Here is a 22,394-nt window from a genome sequence, read left to right as displayed (position 1 = left end):
GGTGGGAAGGCAGAGAGTCCGCGGTGTCTGTGCCCCCTGGGTATGGTTGTCGCAGGGGACTTCTTAGTAACACTTTGGCGTGGGGAAACCATGGTGTGAACGAGCACATGGTCACGGCGCTAAAACTTTTTCTGAACTGCGCCTCTATGGCCTAGCCCATGGTCCAAGGAAATGTTTACTACCAGGCCTCAGGGCCTAGTCAGTGCACAATGCACGGCCACTATTCTTTTTTTTTTTTTTCTCCCCATGTTTTGTCACCTTTCACTTTTGTGTGTATTGTTTTTCTCACTGGATGGAGGGTGTAGGTCCTCGGGTCTACCCTGAAGTCTAGGGGGAGGATGTGTGGCCATCAGGTTCCCTCCTCCATCAGGGGCAGCTGATGAAGTCACGTGGTGTGTGACGATACGCGTGGGGAGGAGTCGGGTGACATCAGTGCTCCAACGCCAATCCGAGAGGCAGGATTTTGCTCTCCTTTGATTGCTTTGGCTGTTGCTTTTTATGCTTTTTTGACATTGTTACCATGTGAGTTCATATGCCTTAATAAATTATTTGCCTTTTAAAGACGCCTACTGCACTATGGTCTTCTTTGTGGTTGTCGAGCTTTATCCACAGAGCTGGCTGTACTGAAATCAGGTGCCATATGTGAAGGTCCAGCAGTGATTCATAACGGGAAGATTGTCCACAGAGGAGCAAGTTATGTGTTACCCCCACTAATAGGGGAGATGTTTTTCTGACCTGTGTTCACATACAGGTCCATGTGAGAAGGTGAGAGTCCACCTGGAAGATTGTATTCACTGTGGTGATTCACGTTTATTGAAGATTTACAGCACTGGGAATTTGGGTGCAATCATCAGCAGGAAGATATTTCACCCACTTGGATTATTTGAAGACATTCTATTTATTATTTATGTTTCATCATCTTTTGGGTCTATTAATCACGTTCTTGTCTGTATATTCTTTGTCTTTTGTTAGCAGCGTGACACTTTTACTTTTTTTTTATTTAGTTTTTTATGGCTACACACAATGCGTGTCTGCAGCAGCTTTTTACTCTTTATTCGTTTAGTTATTTAGCAGCGCACGATTTATTTTTGTTTCTATCAGCTTCCAACTTCAGCTTGTTCAATTAAGCTTTGGCAATAAAACCTGGAAGCTGATTGGTTTCAATGCAGAGATGCACCAGATTTTGCACTCTCCAGTTTTAGTAAATCCCCCAGTGTCTTCTCTGAGGCTTAGTGCAAAGCAATCTGTGTAATGGGGGAAACCTCTGAGGGTTCTTTGTCCTCCACCTGTGCTCTGGAAGTGAAGGGAGATCTTGTACATCATATTCAAAGATGGATGACTTCAGTGCTAGTTAGATGCTTACTGTTTACAGTGCAACTACATCTTCGGGGTAGTGATACTCATAATTACTATTACATTGAACATGCAGTAGCATGTTAAAGAGGAAAATCATCTATCTTGAACCATTAGCCGCCCGGCCTATAGCCGTTTGGCGGCCGCAAAAATGCTTCAGCTTTCCGAGCGCACGCCATTTGGCGTGCTCCCGCACATGCGCAGTACGCACATACGCAGCAGGTCACATGACAGTTGTATACAATGGATGGCTTCATTCATGCCATCCATTATATACTAGTGCCTAGTACATGTCATGTGATTAGCTGTGGCCAAATCACAGCTAAGCACAAAAAAAAAAACCCTGAATGAATCGATGTCATTCAGGTAAATGCTTGCTTATAGCAAAGTAATTCTTTGCTATAAGCAAATTGTGTAAAAAAAAAAAAAAAAAAATACTGATCACTTCCCCAAAGTAGTACAATGTTACTATGGTAACATTGTACTACTTTGGTCATAGTAAAATATGAAAAAAAAATCTTAAAAAAAATGTAATAAAAAATTAAAAAAAAATATATATATATTTTTTTTTTCATACTGTCACCAGTCAGTGTCCCTGTTCACCGCCATGCCAGTTATATGATGACGCTGTACTGCACTGGTGACAGTATGTAAAAAAAAAATAGTGAAAATAATTTTTTTAATTTTCTGAAAAATTATGACAAAAAAAAACACAACTTCAAAAAACTCGCCATTCCTCTTATGAAGTACGTCGGCCTGTCTACTCTGCAAAAAGGGGTCATTTGGGGGATATCTGTACTGTTCTGACATTCTTGGACCTCAAGAAATTAGATTGGCTGTCAGTACTTCAGGATTGATCAATATTCAGATCTATACCATAGTTTGTGAACTCTATAACTTTCCTACAAACTAAATAATACATCCTAATTTGGGTTATTTTCACCAAAGACATGTAGCAGAATACATCTCGGCCTAAATGTATGAAGAACAATTATTTATTTGTAAACTTTTATAACAGAAACAAAGAAAAACGTGTTTTTTTTTTTCAAAATGTTTGGTCTTTTTTTGTTTAGCAAAAAATAAAAACCCCAGCGGTGATTAAATACCACCAAAAGAAAGCTCTAGTTGTTTGAAGAAAATGATAAAATTTTAGTTTGGGTACAATGTTGTATGACCGCGCAATTGTCATTCAAAGTGTGAGAGCGCTGAAACCTGAAAAATGGCCTGGGCAGGAAGGTGTAAAATTGCCCGGTATTGAAATGGTTAATCCCTTCACGCTGGTGCCTCCTGGCTCTTTAAGGGGTTTCTGACGCCAGAAGGAGGGCGGGGTTTAGGGTCATGTGACTGCCGTGACTGGCTGTCACAACAGTCACATGATCAGAAAGGTCCCGATCGCAAGGAGAGATCGGAACCTTTCCGTGGGACACCGACACATGTGCACCAAGCCCCAGCGGCCGTGAGGCCGCACATTTGTGTACTGTCGGCGTGAATATGTTAAATATGACATGTAAGGTGTCCTCATATGCATTCCATCTGCCCTTTACTGCCAAACACCACACTGATGATGCAAATTAACCTCTGAAGTCTGCTGGGAAACCAACATTTCTGGTTATTTTAACCCCTTCACGCCTAAGGGTAAAACAAATCTAAATGCCTAAGCACAATTCTGCAACGTTGACACGTGTTAGTAAAACCGTACATATCATCACAACTACTTTGTACATCCAGGTGAATTATACCGCGTTTTTTTTTTTCAGGACAAATTGGACTTTCATTTGGTGGTAAATGGTAATGGATATCTCCTGATTTTTTTGTTTATTATCAAAGGAAAACTGGCCCAAAATAGTAAAAAAATATTTTTTTTATTTAGCTGTGTATTTCTTGTTACTACCATAACCTACCACCAAAGAATAACCCAAAATAAATTCTCCAGCTCTTGATGATCGCAGCGATACCATATATGTGTATGTTGTTTGTACAGCCCAGAAACAATAGTGCGCATTTTCTTTTTCTTTTTATCTAAAACACACTGACACTAACTGACACCAAATGTTTTTTAAAATCCTGACCTTTGACCATGACCTTTGCCCCTGAGCTTGACCCAAACACTCACCCTGGCAGTGAACTAGATCAAATCTTTATCTCGGTATCTTTTATTTATTATTTTATTTTTTAATATTTATTTATCTTTTTCATTTTTCTTTTTTTTTTACAAACATTTTTTTTCTCTCTATGCCAGGAGTTAGAGAGATACAATGTAATCCTCTTCTCCATTCATAGAGAAAAAAAACAAGGGGCTGGGCTGTACAGTGACTGATCACTGTGATAGCCAATCAGAGAATCAGAGGCTATCACAGCGATCAGGTGACCCAGAATCGGGAGTCCCGGGTCCCGATCGTTAGAACGGGACCCGGTGCTCTCAGTGACACCGCGGTCAAAGACAGGTACGCAAATATGCAGCCCCCACAGAAAAAAGCCCAGTTCTGTGAGGCTTCATATTTGTGTTACGTCTGCGTCAAGGGGTTAAGCATCTGGTTCCTCCATGGCTCTACTCTCTCCTGTAATGACGTGGAGCTCAGCAAAATGAACCGGTGGGCGCTGTGGGGGACCCAGAAGATCAACTTCAACTACACTTCAGGAATGAATTCCCAGCATTGAAGCAGAGTTCAGCAGCATGGACAGATATATCCTTGCTTGGTAACTCTTGCCTCTTGAGCAAATGAAGGGGCTTGGGAACCTGGACTCTCACAAGAATTTTTCAAAACACTGACAGGCCCTCTTTCATTTTCAAACTCATACAGGAAAACTGACCTATAACACTTTTTAAATATAGCTTTTATAAGGAGCAAAAACTTACTTGTACAGACCGATCCAATCACAGGCGTGCTCTGATACCCCCAGGCTCCAACCGTCACCACAGAGATGGTGTAATTGGTCCCCGATATTAAGCTTTGAAGGGTGACATTTGTTGTGTTGCTTGTCACAGTTCCAGCAATGATTGAAGGAGAAGAAGTATTCCAGTAAGTTATATTATATGACTTCACCACTCCGGTCATATTTACTGGATCTCCCCAAGATAAGGTGACAGTCTTAGTTCCTGTCATATTAAAGGTTATGCTGCCTGGTGGGGTGGGATCTGTGTGGAAATATAACAATGTAAGAAACAAAGAAATCAATGAGATGGAAGAAGATTAATCTGCTTTAATAGGAATACATATAATGGAGGGAATTAAAGGATAAGTTATTATTATTATTATTATTATTATTATTACATCGAGTTTATATAGCGCCAAAGGGTTTGCTCAGCGCTGTACAATAGGGGGGACAATACATGGCACAGTACAACAACAACAAACAACGTACGAGGGGTAAGAGGGCCCTACTCTTTCGAGCTTACAATCTAGGAGGGAGGGGGTAAAGGTACAGTAGGAAGTGGCTGAGGGGGATGAAGTGGTGGGAGGAATGAGGGAGGATGGCCGTTAGGTGAGGGTGGGGTAGGCTTCCCTGAAGAGATGGGTTTTGAGGGAGCGCCTGAATGTGAAGAGGGAAGGCGACAGTCTGATGGATTGGGGCAGTGAGTTCCAGAGGATGGGGGAGGACCTGGAGAAGTCCTGCAGTCGTGCATGGGAGGAGGAGACCAGGGAGCAGGATAGAAGGAGGTCCTGTGAGGAGCGAAGGGTACGGGTAGGGCGGTACTTGGGGATCAGGTTGGTGAGGTAGTCAGGGGCAGTGTTGTGAACGGCTTTGTAGGTCAGGGTTAGGAGTTTAAATTTGATGCGTTGGGCAATCGGGAGCCAGTGGAGGGAGAGGCAGAGGTGGAGCGGGTGGTGAGGTGGATGAGTCTGGCAGCTGAGTTCAGGATGGTCTGGAGCGGGGAGAGCCTGCACTTGGGTAGGCCGGTGAGGAGGGAGTTGCAGTAGTCAAGGCGTGAGATGATGAGGGAGTGTACTAGAAGTTTGGTGGTGTCAAGGGTGAGGAAGGTACGTATCTTGGCAATGTTGCAAAGATGGAGCCTGCAGGTGTTTGTGAGTGATTTGACACACTGAAGTGAAGTTCACCTTTTTGGGTAGAATTTCACCTTTCATAACAAATAGAAGCGTTTTCCAATGCCATTTCTGGCCCAGCCATCCCAATGTGCTTTTCTCTCACTTACCTCATCCACAGGAAGTTTGTTTGTCAGTTTATGTGAGATTTTGAACGGAATTTTATGTGAGATTTTGAACGGATTTTCAGATTGCATCATTTCCTAGATGATATCTCAGCATTCACTTGCTGTAGGCCACCTCCCAGAGGCCTTCACTTCCTTGTTGCATCACAGAAGAGGGTGTGATAGGGTGTGTTCACCACTCTGGACCACACCTCCCTCATTATAAGGTTGAAAGGTAGAAACACTCACATGGTTGAGGTAAATATAAGCATTTAAAAAACCATAGTAGGTTGTAACATCGGTCAGATGGGTGTACAGGGTGAAGAGCTGTCATCAGAAGGGAAGATGGTGTAGTCAGCGTGTCGCTGGAGCAGCGTGGTGGCTGGAGGGGAGCAGCTGAGGAGCCGGCCGGCATGCACGTCCTCCCTTCAGATCCGGATGGAACGCACGCTGAAATGCAGCGGCGGCGTGGCCGTGATGACGTCAGAGACCCAGAATGCACTGCGACGCGTTTCGGAGCATGCGCTGGCCTGCGAAGGTGGAAGTGCGCTCCTTTATCAAGCAGGGGGAGGTGGAAGAACGATGTTGTTTTTATACGGAGATGGGAGGCATATGTGATTAAACAAGTGATTGAACCATTGTTGTAAGATGTAAGATGATAATTAGATTAGAATATAAATGGATGGAGAGTCACGGAGAAAAACGGGGAAATTTACAAGAGAAGAAAAAAAAAAAATGAAAACGGAGGGGAAAAAAATTGTGGAGATTAAATATGGAAGATGAATGGATGGGAACGATAAATAAATGAAAAAAGAAAATTAGATGGGTGAAAAAAAGTTAGAAAGGAAAAGGATGGTAAAAATAATGGTTAAAATAAAATCAAAAATCAAAAGAAAAAATATCTATATCAACAGACACTGGCCAATAGTGTAAGTACATAGGAGAGAGTGGATGGAGACACTCGGTTGTCATTCTCCATTCACATCTCCACGTAGTGAAGACTCACATTTGCGCATGCGTTTGTTTTGGGCGTTTTGGAGTGTTTTCACTCAACACAAATAGGGCAGCCCATTCACTTGAACAGTCTGCCATACATGCAACAATCTCCACAGAAAAGCTCTAGAACGTTTTTTCGAGTGAAGCAAGGTGCATTACCGTAGTTTTTGGTGTGTTTACCACACTTGGGATGCCTTTAACTGCTTCCCCGCCGCCCTATAGCAGATACACTGCTACAGGGCGTCAGGGGTGTACAAAATCATGTATATATACGTGATTTTGCGTTTTTCGGGTAGGGGGTGCGCGCTCATTGCCATTCTCAGCCACGGCCGTCAATCACCGGGTCCAGTGATTCCCCACCGGCACCCGGTAGATATCAAACATCTCCGACAGGAAGGAGGACTGCTTTGTTTACTAACAGTCCTCCTCTCTGTCAGCTTGGGCACACTGCTCTGGATGGCTCTGCACAGCACAGCCATCCAGAGCAGTATGCTTGCAGTGAATCACCAACACATAGCCCCCAGTAAAACACTTCCTGCACATAGTTAAGAAAAAAAAATTCCTTTATCTATACCGCCATTTGTAAACGCTATACTTTCACATAAACCAATTAATTTACACGTCTTGGGATTTATTTTTAGCAAAGACATGGAGAAGAATACATTTTGGCCTAAATTTATGACAAAATTAGATTCTTTAAATTTTTTTTACTGGACATGTTTAATAGCAAAAAGTCAAAAATGTTTTTCTTTCTCAAAATTGTCGGTCTTTTTTTTTTTAATAGAGCAAAAAATAAAAAATGCACAGGGGATCATATACCACCGAAAGAAAGCTCAATTCGTGGGAAAAAAAGGACGTAAATTTAATTTGAGTGCAGCATTGCATGACCGCGCAATTGTCAGTTAAAGTAATGCAGCGTCATAATGAAAAAATGGCCTGGTCAGGAAGGGGGGAAAATCCTCAGGAGGGCAAGGGGTTAATTAAGATCAGTTCTTGCTCTGCTGTGTCCGTGAAAGAACAGCACACATATCAGGAGTGCGAGATCTGATCTCTTCGCCTGACCCCCTTCATCACCCATAATTGCTGTATCTCCCCCCAAGCTAAGGTGACATTCTTAGTTGCTATCATAGTAAATGTTATGCTGCCTGGTGGGTAGGATCTGTTTAAAAATATAACAATGTAAGAAAAAAAAAATCAGTGAGATAGAAGAAAACAATGATAAGGGTGGTTACAATGGTCCCCTTTCATTCAAATCCTAAGAAAAAAAAAATTGATTCCAACCCGTCAAATTTTGCATCAGTGCTCTTTCAGACTGGCAGCCTCGCTGTGGTTTTACCACCCCCCCCCCCCCAGCCACCCACCCAAACTGTCCAAGTACAGCTAGATAGGTCTGTACAGATGCTGCAGCTGTGATGCTTTTCTTTTTGACCTCAGCATTTTTAACTCTGGGAGCATAATTTGACAAGACCGCCTGTCAAGCTCGCCCATTGAGTTTAATGTGACTGCGATTGCACCTACGTGCGACACCACAGTACGGCATTACAGGATTAAATTAGATGGTGGGTGAGGAGGCTTTATAATACCTCCTCAATGGCTGTCAAATGTGCTCTTAAACGTGATCTGATTGCAAATTGCTTTTCAGAGGGACCCACTAGCATGAGAGCGCCCTATAGCATGTTCTGCATTTATATGTGGTGTGACAGTGCTAGGCCCTGGATGAGGATAGGCAGAAGACACACAGGATGCGCACTAAGGCTACTTTCACACTGATCCACCGCAAAAACATGGCAAAACCGCATATGCATTTTTGTCACGTTTTTACTGCGCTTTTGCCGTGCTTTCTGAGCGGTTTTCAAAGGACACGTGACTTAACCTCCCTAGTGGTCTGATTATGTCCATATTTCTGTGCTCAAAGCGGTACATTTTTTTGCATGGAAATATGTAGTTTTTTATTGTAGGCCTGTAATTTTTAGGAATAACTCACTGAAATCTGTCCGAACAAGAGTCTAGTAAACATCCCGGGTAGGATAAAATTTGAAACACAAAATCATAAATTATAATTTAATAAATAATCATAAAAAATAATAATATAATAATACATTTAATTCAATAATATAATCAAACCAAAAACACTGAAATGTGAAATAGACGCCAAGTTCGCACATCGCTGAGCAAAGTCGCAGAATCGTTTTCAGTGTCTGATGACGGATTTCCCCCACGAATCATTATCACTCAATTCTGCAAGTGGTTCTGATTTACTATCGCTGTTCTCTAGCCGGTCTAAAACCGCTTTTGACCTAAAGGGACGCTTTTTGGACGCCATGGACGTTTCTCAGTTTCCAGGCAGAAAAAACAGTAAAAATGCAGGCAGGGCGCCGGACAAAGCACTCGGGACAAAATGTATGTGAAATGGTTTGATACAGGAATGCTATACTATGTGATTTTAGTGAATGTCACTTTTTCACATTTTTTAATTTCCCGCCGTTCCGTCCCCCGTACGTCCCAATGTCGCAGGGAACGGAACTCGAAAGAGAGATACCAGCATCAGCCGGAGGACATTACAGGGGACACTGCAGGGGGGACATCGCGGGAGTGCAGGACAAGGTAAGTGCAGAAGGGATCCCGGAGCAACGCTGCAGTGTATTCCCGAGTGTAGCTCAGGGTCACCGCTTGTGGTACTGAAACTTTACCCCGAGCTACACTCAGGAATACTGCCAGGGAGGTTAAAAACTGCTCCAAAATCACTTCTCAGAGGCATTTTTGAGGCACTTTCCTTTGATTTCAATGGTAAGAGATGATTTTGGGGCATTTTTTTAACCATTAGCCACCCGGCCAATGGCTGTTTGGTGGCCAGCAAAATCCTTCTGCATTCCGGGTGGACGCCGCACATGCACAAGCTGGGCCAATCACAGCTCAGCTGTATCATGTGATTAGCCGTGGCCAAATCACAGCTAAGCACAAAAAAAAAAAAAACCCTGAATGAATCGCTGTCATTCAGGTAAATGCTTGCTTATAGCAAAGTAATTCTTTGCTATAAGCAAATTGTGTAAAAAAAAAAATACTGATCACTTCCCCAAAGTAGTACAATGTTACTATGGTAACATTGTACTAATTTGGTCAAAGTGAAATATGAAAAAAAATCTAAAAAAATCAAAAAAATGTAATAAAAAATTTAAAATAATAAAAAATAAAAAAAAATATATTTTTTTTTTCCATACTGTCACCAGTCAGTGTCCCTGATCACCGGCATGCCAGTTATATGATGACGCTGTACTGCACTGGTGACAGTATGTAAAAAAAAAATTGTGAAAATAATTTTTTTAATTTTTTCATTTTCCGAAAAATTATGACAAAAAAAAAAAAATTCAACTTCAAAAAACTCGCCATTCCTCTTATGAAGTACGTCGGACTGTCTACTTTGCAAAAAGGGGTCATTTGGGGGATATCTGTACTGTTCTGACATTTGGGGGATATCTGTACTGTTCTGACATTTGGGGGATATCTGTACTGTTCTGACATTTGGGGGATATCTGTACTGTTCTGACATTTGGGGGATATCTGTACTGTTCTGACATTCTTGGACCTCAAGAAATTAGATTGGCTGTCAGTACTTCAGGATTGATCAATATTCAGATCTGTACCATAGTTTGTGAACTCTATAACTTTCCTACAAACTAAAAAATACATCCTAATTTGGGTTATTTTCACCAAAGACATGTAGCAGAATACATCTCGGCCTAAATTTATGAAGAACAATTATTTATTTGCAAATTTTTATAACAGAAACAAAGAAAAACGTGGGGTTTTTTTTCAACATTTTTGGTCTTTTTTTGTTAATTTAGCAAAAAATAAAAACCCCAGCGGTGATTAAATACCACCAAAAGAAAGCTCTAGTTGTGTGAAGAAAATGATAAAATTTTAGTTTGGGTACAATGTTGTATGACCGCGCAATTGTCATTCAAAATGTGAGAGCGCTGAAACCTGAAAAATGGCCTGGGAGGGAAGGGGGTAAAAGTGCCCAGTATGGAAATGGTTAAACTGAACAAACATGCTCCAAAGATGCTGCAAGCAGGATTTTTTACACTGCAACGTCCCAGTGTGAAAACATACATAGGGAAACATTTTTCTTGAGCTTTTCAGGTGCTTTTTTTTAATTCAAAAACGCTTCAAAAACTCCTCAGTGTGAAAGTAGTCTAAGGCTCCATGCACACTGTACTCTGAAGGACGCCTAGGAGAAAAGCCGCGTTGGAAAGCTTCATTCGTGCATGCTTTTTCAGCCCAAACACTCCTCTTCAGAATGCGAAAGTGATGTTTTTTTTTCTGCCTCTAATCGCTCGTGCTTCTAAACGCCTGTAAATGCCTATGTGTGTATAGGCACATAGGCTAACATGGAGGGGCATTGAGAGGCATAGAATAAAAAAGTCAAACGCCTGTAAAACAGGCACTTTTGAGCTGTAGTGTGCATGAGGCCTAAAGAAGAGTGCAAAACACCAGAGTATTGTTTCTGAATGGAGAAAACTGGGCTTTCGGTTTTCTCCGGGATTGGTAATCCCAGTTCAGGTTCTGGAGCTTGGAGACTTCAAAGAGATTTGGGTGGGAAGAAGTCTCAAGTCCTATGTCCAGGTCTTACTGGAGACCTGCAAGCCGTATGAATGCAGATTCGTTATAAGCCAGGTCTGACCATAGCTCAAGGCTCCCATTCTGAGACAGAGGCTTTGTGTGGATATACAGTGGATGCGTTCTCCAGCCAGGAGAGGTAAACTACTGGGTAACAGTACCCCATGTAGGTGAGATTCCCTACCCATAAGACTGGGAGAGTTGGGACAACTCCACAAGTCAGCAGGACTGAGAGAGCTGAGGCAACTAGTGACTGAACTGGAGGAGGGTTTGGAAGTCTCAAGAGTGAGAGAGCCTGAGAAGTTAGGACAGCAATGGGCAAACTACGGCCTGCGGGCCGTATACGGCCCGGCGGACCTTTTAATCCGGCCCGCGGATGTGGCTGTCAGGATGTGTGTAGGCGGGGCAGCGTGACGAACGTGAGGGGAGGGGAGCTAGGCTCCTCTCACAGTCTGCCCTGAAGACCGGAACGGCGTGGGAACACGGCGAGAGGAACGTGCGGAGCAAAGGTAAGTGAATTGACACAGGGGGGACTTGGCTTACTACTTGGGGGGGGAATAGTACTGTGGGGAATGAAATACTATATGAGGGATGAATTAATATGGGGGATGAATTACTATGGGGGATGAATTACTATGGGGGATGAATTACTATATGGGGGATGAATTACTATATGGGGGATGAATTACTATATGGGGGATGAATTACTATATGGGGGATGAATTACTATGGGGGATGAATTACTATATGGGGGATGAATTACTATATGGGGGATTAATTACTATATGGGGGATTAATTACTATATGGGGGATGAATTACTATATGGGGGATTAATTACTATATGGGGGATTAATTACTATGGGGGATGAATTACTATGGGGGATGAATTACTATATGGGGGATGAATTACTATATGGGGGATGAATTACTATGGGGAATGAATTACTATAGGGGGGATGAATTACTATATGGGGGATGAATTACTATGGGGGATGAATTACTATATGGGGGATGAATTACTATATGGGGGATTAATTACTATGGGGGATGAATTACTATATGGGGGATGAATTACTATATGGGGGATTAATTACTATATGGGGGATTAATTACTAAGGGGGATGAATTACTATATGGGGGATGAATTACTATGGGGGATGAATTACTATATGGGGGATGAATTACTATGGGAGATGAATTACTATATGGGGGATGAATTACTATGCTTACTATGGGGGAATATTACTATACTTACTATGGATGACACATACACATCATTCATCTACTCTTGGTCCGGCCCCCGGGTCCAATATATGAACCCATTGCGGCCCTCAAGTCAAAAACTTTGCCCACCCCTGAGTTAGGAGAACCCTATCTAAAGACCAGGAGTAGGCCCGAGCAGTGAGATGCTGTAACTAAGACTGAGTGAGCCTGAAGAAGTCATGGTCTGGAGGAACAGATATGAGAGCAGAGCTGCTCCTGCTGAAGAGAGACGGGTGGCTTAGCATTTTTTCCCATTCTGGGCAACCTGCGTGGGCAACCTGTTGTCAAGACTTTGCTTTTTCTTTTAGTAAAAGTGGGCCATAAAGCTCAAACTGTCAATAAAATTGCTCACCATCACTAAGTTTGATCACCTGTAGCATCCTCCTTTAATTAGACTGACAGGTTAAATTTCATTTTTGTATTCACTGTAGTGAGTGGAGCACGACCTATTGTGTTCTTCTGTTCAGGGTTTGATTTCTTTCACCTGCCTCTGGGAGAAGTTATCCAGAATATAGGGCAGGGAGATTCAAATCACCAGCATGAAAAATGATCATCTTCCTGCCAATCCCTGGAAGGAGGCATCCAGAAGATTGCTGGGAGGTGATAAATGTTTGGGAGGCCTTGTTCTCTCCTCTCCAGGGAGGGTTCCAGTCTACCTGGGGCTGCTGCCCCTAGGTGATAGCTAATGAGACAAGAAATTGCAGTCTGGGTCAGCAAGAGCTGAGCTGAGGACCTGGAGAAGATTGCTAAATGATTATTCACTGGAGGACACTGTCCTGGAGTCCTGGTCTGGAGGAGGATCTTTTATCTCCCCCACTGAAGATCTACCTATGGAGAATGCGTGGCAGACAGCTCTTGGGACATTGTGAGTAAAGATCTTTCTGGGTACTTTGTTGGGCGTGCAAGTGCTAGGAGGGAAATAAGTGCCAGAGGATGCTATATGGACTGGGACTGCTCTTTGAGACACCCAGATATACTGGCCATCCCCTGTTACCTCCAGGAGCTGCTGCTTAGAGAAGATCAGTGAGAAGATGTCCCCGTTATTCCTATTATCACTTATGAGTATCCTGTGACCCTAAACCCCTCTCCTCTTCAAGTTAACTATAAATTTTAGTGGAGACCTATTGGGAGACCTGGGTATATATTATCAGCAGCCCTTCTGGGAATAAGCACAATATAGCTCACTTCAAATTAAACAAAATCACTTGCTGAATACCGGTAATATATGTATTAAATGATGGCTTTATCAGCAATCAATATTTTGGTCACATTTGCCCTTAAACAAACTTTTTTCTTTAAGAATCAGCGAAATGGTGCACTTTTGCTTTTTTTTTTAACTTTGACAGAACATTGAAGTCACATGACGTTGATCATACTTACATGTAGCCTGTGACAGCGATGGGGCTGCCTGGCTGCAGGAACTGCTGACTGTCAGTATTGTTACATTATAGACTCTTCCTGGTGATAATCCGGTAACATTGACTTGTGTCGTGTTAGTCTGTATTGTGTTATTGATGTCTCCTCTTATAGTGACGTTATAATAAGACACTTTTCCTGCTGGTGCCGTCCAGTTCACCACCAGAGTATTCACCGACGTGTAACTGTTCACTGTGGCACCGACAGCTTGTCCGGGAACTAACAAGAAAAGAACATGTAATCATTAGAAATGGTAAAAAAAAAGGTATGCATACAGATTTTTTTCAAAGGGTGCAGGGGGCTCTACAAGTGACATGGGGAAGGGGGGGCTTACAGAGTGATTAGGTGCAAACTATGTAATGCAATTCTAGAGCTCCTCCTTCTGCTGCTGTACCAGAAGAGTTTATTTTGCACTAACAGATAAAATTGCCACCAGATGTGATGTAATCTGCCTGGGGAAAGTAGGGAGACATAGAGCCCCCGCAGAGGAGGGTCCAGACTGGGCACAAATCTATCTCAAAATGGTCTTTCCCCAGTAAAAACGGTCAGAGTCCTCTGTGAATTGACAAAGGGAGAGCCTCTTGTTTACCCACCCCTCCTCTCCCATTTTCCATTCACAGAATGGCTTGTATTTTGTAAAAAAAGAATAAAAGATGTTTTGTGAATGGATCAGGGAAGAGGAAAGAGAGGGTGTACAACAGGATCCTATGCTATCTCTGCAGCAGCTCTTGATCCTCACGGTGCTATCTCTAGTATCCAGCTTTAATCAAAGTATTAAATATTTTTTTTATGCCTGCAGTTTTGCTTTAAAATGGAAAGAAATAAATTCCTAAAAAAAAAATCAAAGAGAAGTATGGCCAAAGCTTCTTTGGCCATACTTATGTGGGTCACAGGAGAACACTTTTGTTCTCCTGTGACCCAGGGTCAGCTGATAGCGGATTATTGTCGGCTATTGGCCGATAGGGCAGAGCTGTTCCAGGTTCTGGAAGGATCCTGATAATAATGTCTGGATCCACCTAGCTGTTGGATTGACAGGTGCATATGCCTCTAAGTGTGCGGCTGAGAGTCAGAGCTAGATGTGTCCACCCCCAGCCTGGTGCTCCAGTGAGCACTGAAGGAGCAGAGTGGGGAGCAGTGACTGATAGTCACTGCTCTCCGATCTAAGCAGACCAAGAGCTGAGCACTCAGAATCATGTGATCACTCACATGAGTCAATCTTTGAGTATGGGACAGCTGCATGATAGAGATGAGTATGGATATTTATTTTTTTCACAAGCCCATTCGCCTTTCACTTGTGAAATATATTTCAAAGAACTACACCTTTTTAAAAGAAATGTTTGTGCATTTATACAATATGTCTCCAATAAGAAATGCTCCTGTCACTGTAGCAACAAATCAGATTTTCATAGCACAAATCCAGAATTTGAGGATGATGGGGAGAATTGGATTGGCTGTTGTGAATAACAGGAATTTTTTTGCAGAAATTTTGATAAACAAGGACTGGAGTGTTTGTCAGCAAAGAATTTTCTGAGTTACTATTGTTCAGCAGTACTTACGGGTGCAGTCAGTTATAGATGTGGGGTCTGATTGTATGGTACAGGCAGATATTGTATATACAGTGAATGTATACGTCTCTCCCGCTATCAGATTTCCTATTGTAGCGGATGGACTGCTCACTGTTGTAGTATTTATCAGTGTAGATGGTGAGGTTACATTGGTCTGCACCCTGTAGGTGTATGAGCTCTGATACTCAATTGGTTGTGTCCAGTTCAGAGACATAGAATTGGTAGTTTTGGCAGCAATCTGCGGTGATGTCACAGATATCGGTTCTGTGGATAAAGGAAAATGTCATAATAACCAGAGTAAGAATTGTAACATTTAAAGTGTGATATTGAAGTTACAATGGAATAAGTCACGATCAAAAGAAAACCACAGCCAAAGAGAAGAGTTCCATATCTTTAATAACAGCGGTAATATAAGTAGATAGGGAAATTGTTTCTTCACTTTCCAATCAGAAAAGCTTATTAAGTGTTCCTGCATGGCGACCACTTCCTGTTACCTCACATATATATTCTTATTATTATAGCCAAATTTACCCCCCTAACTCCTCCCACAGTTTTTACACTACATAGACAGTAATATACCGCAACGTGCGGATTGTTCCCGATTGGTGTGCTATTACTTTGTGGAACGTTTCGCCGAATGGTTCACAAAATATGCGTTTTTGTGGTGAAATTGGTCCCATAGGAATGAATGGCGCAATGTTCAAAACTAGAGTGGGGGCTGACAAAAGCTAGAGTGTGAGCTGAAAAATCAGGACATGATTTCTAAACTGCCATCACTCCCTCATTTTCAAGCCCACCTACACATATCTTATATCAAAACATTCAGCTATCCCTGCTGCCACTAAAAATGTCCACAGCTAAGCCATAGTCCTGATAGTTTTCACAATATGACCATTTGATTGCAAGTCACGCCACCCATTGACATTCATTGAAACTCCACTTTAGCCACCTCAAATTTGAAGGGCAATTTCTAAACTGCGACTGTGCCTTCATTTTTAATATTTCAGAGACATACTATGCATCAAAATGTAGGTCTGGGTCTTGTGATTCTCACAGACTACTGGTGGAGGCAAGAACACTTCACACAATTTCCCCAGAAATTGTAGCTTTTCTAGTTGTATGTTAATATCACATTGTAAGTTTGAAGCTAAAGTCTAGGCAGCTTAAATTGTACAACATTTTTTTTATAATTCCCCCCATTAACTCTGCAAACCATCAGCTGAAAAAAATTCACTAAGGTTCACACATATGCCAGTTGGATATGTTTTGAATCGCATTCAATTTGCACGACATGTGAAAGAAATTGCTTTCTATTGTGCCTGTTCACATACACTACGTTGTCACAAGCAATGGGATGCCTGCCTTTCCACACACATGAACTTTAATGGCATCCCAGTTGACAGCTGGTCATACGTTATACAATTTTCTGTCCAATTTCTGCCTAATTTCCTTTAGATTTACCTTCAACTATGTAGTGCAAGAGCCTGCCTAATTGGATGAAATTGAAAGTGTTAGGCTTGACCTCCTATTTTATGGTTTTTGGTAAATCTAAACCAAAAATCTCAAGAAAATTGTATAATTTATGGCCAGCCTTGGTCTGTAGGGTTCAATATTGAGTTGGCCCCGCCCTTTGCAGCTATAATAGCTTCAACTCTTCTGGGAAGGCCGTCCACAAGGTTTAGGAGGGTGTCTATGGGAAGGTTGGACCATTCTTCCAGAAGAGCATTTGTGAGGTCAGGCACTGATGTCGGAGGAGGAGGCCTGGCTCGGAGTCTCCGCTCTAATTCATCCCAAAGGTGTTCTATGGGGTTGAGGTCAGGACTCTGTGCAGGACAGTCAAGTTCCTCCACCCCAAACTGGCTCCTCCATGTCTTTATGGACCTTGCTTTGTGCACTGGTGCGCAGTCATGTTGAAACAGGAAGGGGCCATCCCCAAACTCTTCCCACAAAGTTCGGAGCATGAAATTGTCCAAAATGTCTTGGTATGCTGACGTCTTAAGAGTTCCCTTCACTGGAACTAGGGGGCCAAACACTGAAAAACGACCCCACACCATAATCCCCCCTCCACCAAACTTTACACTTGACACAGTTGCTTCCACTTTGTTATAATCCCACTAACAGTTGACCGTGGAATATTTAATATCCAGGAAATGTCACGGATGGACTTATTGCACAGGTGACATCCAATCACAGTACCACACTCGAATTCAGTGAGCTCCTGAGAGCGACCTATTCTTTCACAAATGTTTGGCAATATAGTGTATGTCCAGTGCAGTCGTAGAGTGGATTCAGTGCAAACTGAAAAGGAAACCTATCGGTTTTCTGAGCAGTATGGTCCGGCTCAGGTGCGAATTCAGGCCCATTGACTTCTATGGGAGTGCTTCTGAATCGCACATGTCATTCAGTTGTGAACAGGGTAAAATTCTGACTTGATCCTGATGTAAACCTGACCTGATCCTGAGCTAAACCTGACCCAAAACGCTGAACAGATACTTTCTCAATTAGCTGTGAAAACAGAGCTTCAATTTGCACCGCACATGTGTGACTCCAGGATTTTTCACTTAGGAGATGCTGTACAGCCTCTTTTAGAGCCTGTTAAGTCCTCATTGGCTTCCTTCTGGTCTTTAACCGCCTCCTGACCACCATATAAGGAAATGATGAGCGCAAGGTGGTTCTCTCGTTCTGTGAGGACCTCATATGACGTCCTCCCACTCTAACCGCGTGTGTGCGGCTCTGGGTGCGTGCAGCGCGGCGATCGGTGGTGCGCTGTGTCCCTCGGACATAGCAGATCACCGATCAATGGAAAGAGTCGAAGACGTCGGCTCTGTCATGTGATCAGCTGTGTCCAATCACAGCTGATCACATGTAAATAAGGAAATGTCGGTTATCTGCATTTCTCTCCTCTCGAGCTGTCACGCTGACAGAGGAGAGGAGAGCCGGTAATTGGCATTCCTCAGAGGGGACATGTACCCTGATCATCAGCCCCATCAATGCCAGCTGTCAGTGCTCATCAATGCCACCTGCCAGTGCCCATCAGTGCCACATAGAAGTGCCTACCAGTGCACATCAATGCCATATATCAGTGCACATCTGAGCTGCCTTTCAGTGCCACCTAACAGCGACAGTCAGTGCCGCCTATCAGTGCTATATATGAGTGTTGCCAGTGTCCATCAGTGATGCCTGTCAATGCCCATCAGTGCCACCTACCAGTGCCTCCTCATCAGTGCAGCCTATCCGTGCCCATCACTGCAGCCTCATTAGCGCACATCAGTGAAGGAGAAAAATCACTTATTTAACACATTTTATAACAGAAACTAAGAAATTTTTTTTTTTTAATTGTGTTGTTTTTGGTTTGTTTAGCAAAAAATAAAAAAATCCAGAAGTGATTAAATACCACCAAAAGAAAGCTCTATCTGTCTCAAAAAAAATGATAAAAATGTCATATGGGTACAGTGTTGCATGACCGTGCAATTGTCATTCAAAGTGTGACAGCGCTGAAAGCTGAAAATTGGCCTGGGCAGGAAGGGGGTAAAAGTGCCCTGTAGGCAAGTGGTTAAGGTGCAGGTGGGAGGGACCCGGTAGGGTGCGGTATGTGTCTTCCTGTGTATGCCACAGCATTCTAAATATCTAGACAGCTGTGTGTGATGTGGGCTGCCTCTGGGGCGGGACTATGTAAATTCATCCCATTTTAATGAGCATGCTGTGACTGCAAGTGCTGTAGTCCAATGGATTTCAAGGGGTGTGTCAAGGGGATACTGTTGCCCAATTACAGAGCTGTCTTTGAATCTTGCCTGGCTAACAAGAAATGCATTACAGTGTGTACCTTACTATTTATTCCAGCAGATGGAACAGGCATGAACCTACGAAGAGCATACATTGCCATCCCCATATTAGGGACTGGCTTTATAGTGGACAAGGAGCTAGTCTCCTCCCAAGACTTAGTACATAACAACCTGTGTAAAGGGGTAAAGGTCTGGGTGTTCTTTGTCCTCCACCTGTGCTCTAGAAGTGTAGGGGGATCTTGCATGTCCTAATGAAGGATGGGTGACTTTCAAGTGCTAGTTAGATACCTGCTGTTTACAGTTCAACTCCATCTTCAATGTAGTTATGCTCTCATAATTACAGTACTACTACACTGAAGATGCATTTGCAGTTTAAACAGAAAACATTTAACTAACACTGAAAGTCGTCTGTCTTTGAATATGACATGTAAGGTTTCCTTCTCTTTCCAGAGCAGGGGTGGAGGACCAAGATATCTTTGGGCTTTGCCTCACTGTACCAGTTGCAATGCACCAAACGATTCTGTCAATATACAAATTTTACCAAGAATATTATATACCTGTAAAAGAAGACTGTAAATACTTATCCTTCCCATTGCCAAACACCACACTGAAGCTGTAAAATTAACTTCTGATGTCTTTTGGGACACCAAAACTTCTGATATTATGGAGCTTCTGGGTTCCTACAGCTCTTACTGATTCCTCCATGGCTCTACCCCCTCCAGTAATGATGTGGAGGTCAGCTGGATGAACCGGCGGGAGCAGTGGGGGACCCAGAAGATCAACTTCAACTGCACTTCAGGCTTTTTGATTAAGATCAAGTGTAGTATCTGTTCTTATCAGTGTCTCTGCCGTCATTCTTGCCTATTGGCGAGGATGGCTAGCTGTATAGTACCCCTGCTGGTATGATAGGGGCTCTGAAGGCTAGTACCAGCTGGAAGAGAAACCGAGGCACTTACTGGCTGTTGGGGCCCAGGAGTAATTCCTCCGGGTAAACTGGAGTGGCCCAGTTCCTCCTGATTTAAATGGGTCTATCCTGTCTGGCTAGGTGCTGGGGAGGCAGAGGGTCTGTGGAGCAGTGCCCCCTGGGAGTGGTCCCCCCAGGGGTGCTTTTAGCAACAATTGGGGATGGGATCCCACGTGTGTAAACTGCACATGGTCACTGTTATAAACACTTTTTCTGTGCTGCGCTTTTTAGGGCTAGGCTTTTTGGCTACGTCCAGGGAAATTTTTTCTACGGGCCTCAAGGGCAAGCCAGTGCACAATTCCACAGCCACTATTTATTTTATTTATTATTCTCTTCCCATTTGTCTCACTTTTACTTATGTGTGTGTTATTTTCCTCACTAAATGGAGGGTGTGGGTCCTTGGGCCTGCCCTGACATCTAGGGGGAGGATGTGTGGCCCGATGTGTGGCCCTTAGGTTCCTTCCTCCTCCGATCCCTGGGGGGGGGGGGTATCTCTTTGAGAGAGTCCCCCGATCCATGTACCTGGTGGTCGGCTTCGGCTGATCACCTTTTGACCAGGTGGACCATGTGAAACCCTTTGTCCCTGTCAGGAGCTTTGCACCCGGGGGGATCAGGGTAGAGGTCCTACCCCTTCGGAGGGTGGATTAAAAGCACACCCCTAAGTGCACTTTTTTGTGTTGGTGTTTTTGCACTTGCACCTTTTTTGTACACTTATTGGGTTTTTGTTTTTGCGCAGCTCCGCGGATTAAAGAAAAAAAAAAATAAGGGATGAATTCCCAGTGCAGAAGCAGAGTTCAGACAGATATATCTTTGCTTGATAACTTTTGCCTCTTGAGCAAATAGGCCATGTTCGGGAATCTGGGTACCCACAAGACTTTTTCACAATACTGACAGGCCCTCAAAAATTTTTCAACTCATGCAGGACAACTGACAAGTAACAATTTTTAATCATAGACTTTAAGAGGAGCAAAAACTTACTTGTACAGACCGATCTAATTACAGCCGTGCTCTGATACCCCCAGGGTATGACTGTCACCACAGAGATAGTGTAATTAGTCCCCGATATTAAGTTTTGAAGGGTGACATTTGTCGTGTTGCTTGTCACAGTTCCAGCAATGATTGACGGAGAAGAAGTATTCCAATAAGTTATATTATATGACTTCACCACTCCGGTCATATTTACTGGATCTCCCCAAGATACGGTGACATTCTTAGTTCCTATCATAGTAAAGGTTATGCTGCCTGGTGGGGTGGGATCTGTTAAAAAATATAACAATGTTAGAAAAAAGAAATCAATGCAATGGAAGAAGATTCATCTGCTTTACAAAGAATGCAATAATATGGGTGCTTTTTAGATCTCCTTTCATTCAAATTGATCAAATCTTAAAAAAAAAAAAACTTTGTCCCAACCCCTGTCACTTATTAGTGTACAGCATGGACTGCATTTATATGTGTGAAGTGAAAAAAAAATAACATTCTGAATACTGTTATTAAATTTATTAAACTAATGGCATTATCAGCATTTTATATTTTTTGTCACATTTGTCCTTGAACAAACGTTTTTGTATCAGTCAGTGAAATGGCAAACGTTTGCATTTTTAATTTTGATAGAACATTGAAGTCACATGACTTCACGTGGCTTGTTTTCCCCCTGATGAAGCCACGTGACCCTGTGGCGTAACGCGTAGGGGAGGGGCTCTGACGTCACGACGCCGCGGTGGACGAGCGGCACTTACAAGGACAGGATCTGGGCACATACTTGCTGAATACAACTTGGCTGAATACTGCAAAATGTGAGTGGCGATTTCAATTATAAAATAAAGATTGAATCTCATAAAGGATAAGGCATTATTTGTGGCTCTGTTTTACATGGTTTACTGGGAGGAGAAAATACCATCCAAACCATCTCAAATCATCTCTAACCATCCATTGAGGCTAAAGTGTGGAAGGAGGAATAAGGGAGACCTCTGGTGGCAGAAATAAGGCAATCCACAGCATGGATGGAAACACGTATATAGTGTGAAGATTTTCCACCTTGTCCTGATAGGACAAAAAGTGTTTTTAGCCACTTAGTCTGGCTAATTAAGGAGATGAGCGCACACCTATCTATAGAGCACGGGGAGTGTGGCACAAAATAACACCTCACTTGTCACTGAAAAATTATAAAAGCACAAAGAGGACTATTTATGAAGTGTTTAAAGTATTGGATTAGTATTACTTTTGAAATAGCACTATATGTGGCACTGGTTTGAAGTAAATTTTATTTCTTCACGTTATTATATATTATCAC

At 42.8% G+C, this 22,394-nt stretch overlaps 1 protein-coding gene across 1 annotated transcript in view; it reads right to left on the bottom strand.

Annotated features, from left to right (window-relative positions):
* Positions 1-22,394, bottom strand: part of LOC149444247 (receptor-type tyrosine-protein phosphatase beta-like) — a 162,798-nt gene that overhangs the window by 124,932 nt on the left and 15,472 nt on the right. The window contains exons 4-7 of the mRNA XM_089654758.1: positions 21,083-21,361; positions 15,350-15,622; positions 13,758-14,012; positions 4,211-4,489 (exon numbers count right to left, since the gene is read on the bottom strand). Coding sequence (XP_089510884.1) covers positions 4,211-4,489; positions 13,758-14,012; positions 15,350-15,622; positions 21,083-21,361 — 1,086 coding nt within the window. The remainder of the gene's footprint in view (positions 1-4,210; positions 4,490-13,757; positions 14,013-15,349; positions 15,623-21,082; positions 21,362-22,394) is intronic.

This window comes from Staurois parvus, unplaced genomic scaffold (genome assembly GCF_062004578.1).
Source record: "Staurois parvus isolate SC_StPar_1 unplaced genomic scaffold, SC_StPar_1.0 ptg000796l, whole genome shotgun sequence".
Lineage (NCBI taxonomy): Eukaryota > Metazoa > Chordata > Amphibia > Anura > Ranidae > Staurois > Staurois parvus.
Note: the sequence above shows the minus strand (reverse complement) of the source record. Positions and strands in the feature narration are given on the sequence as shown.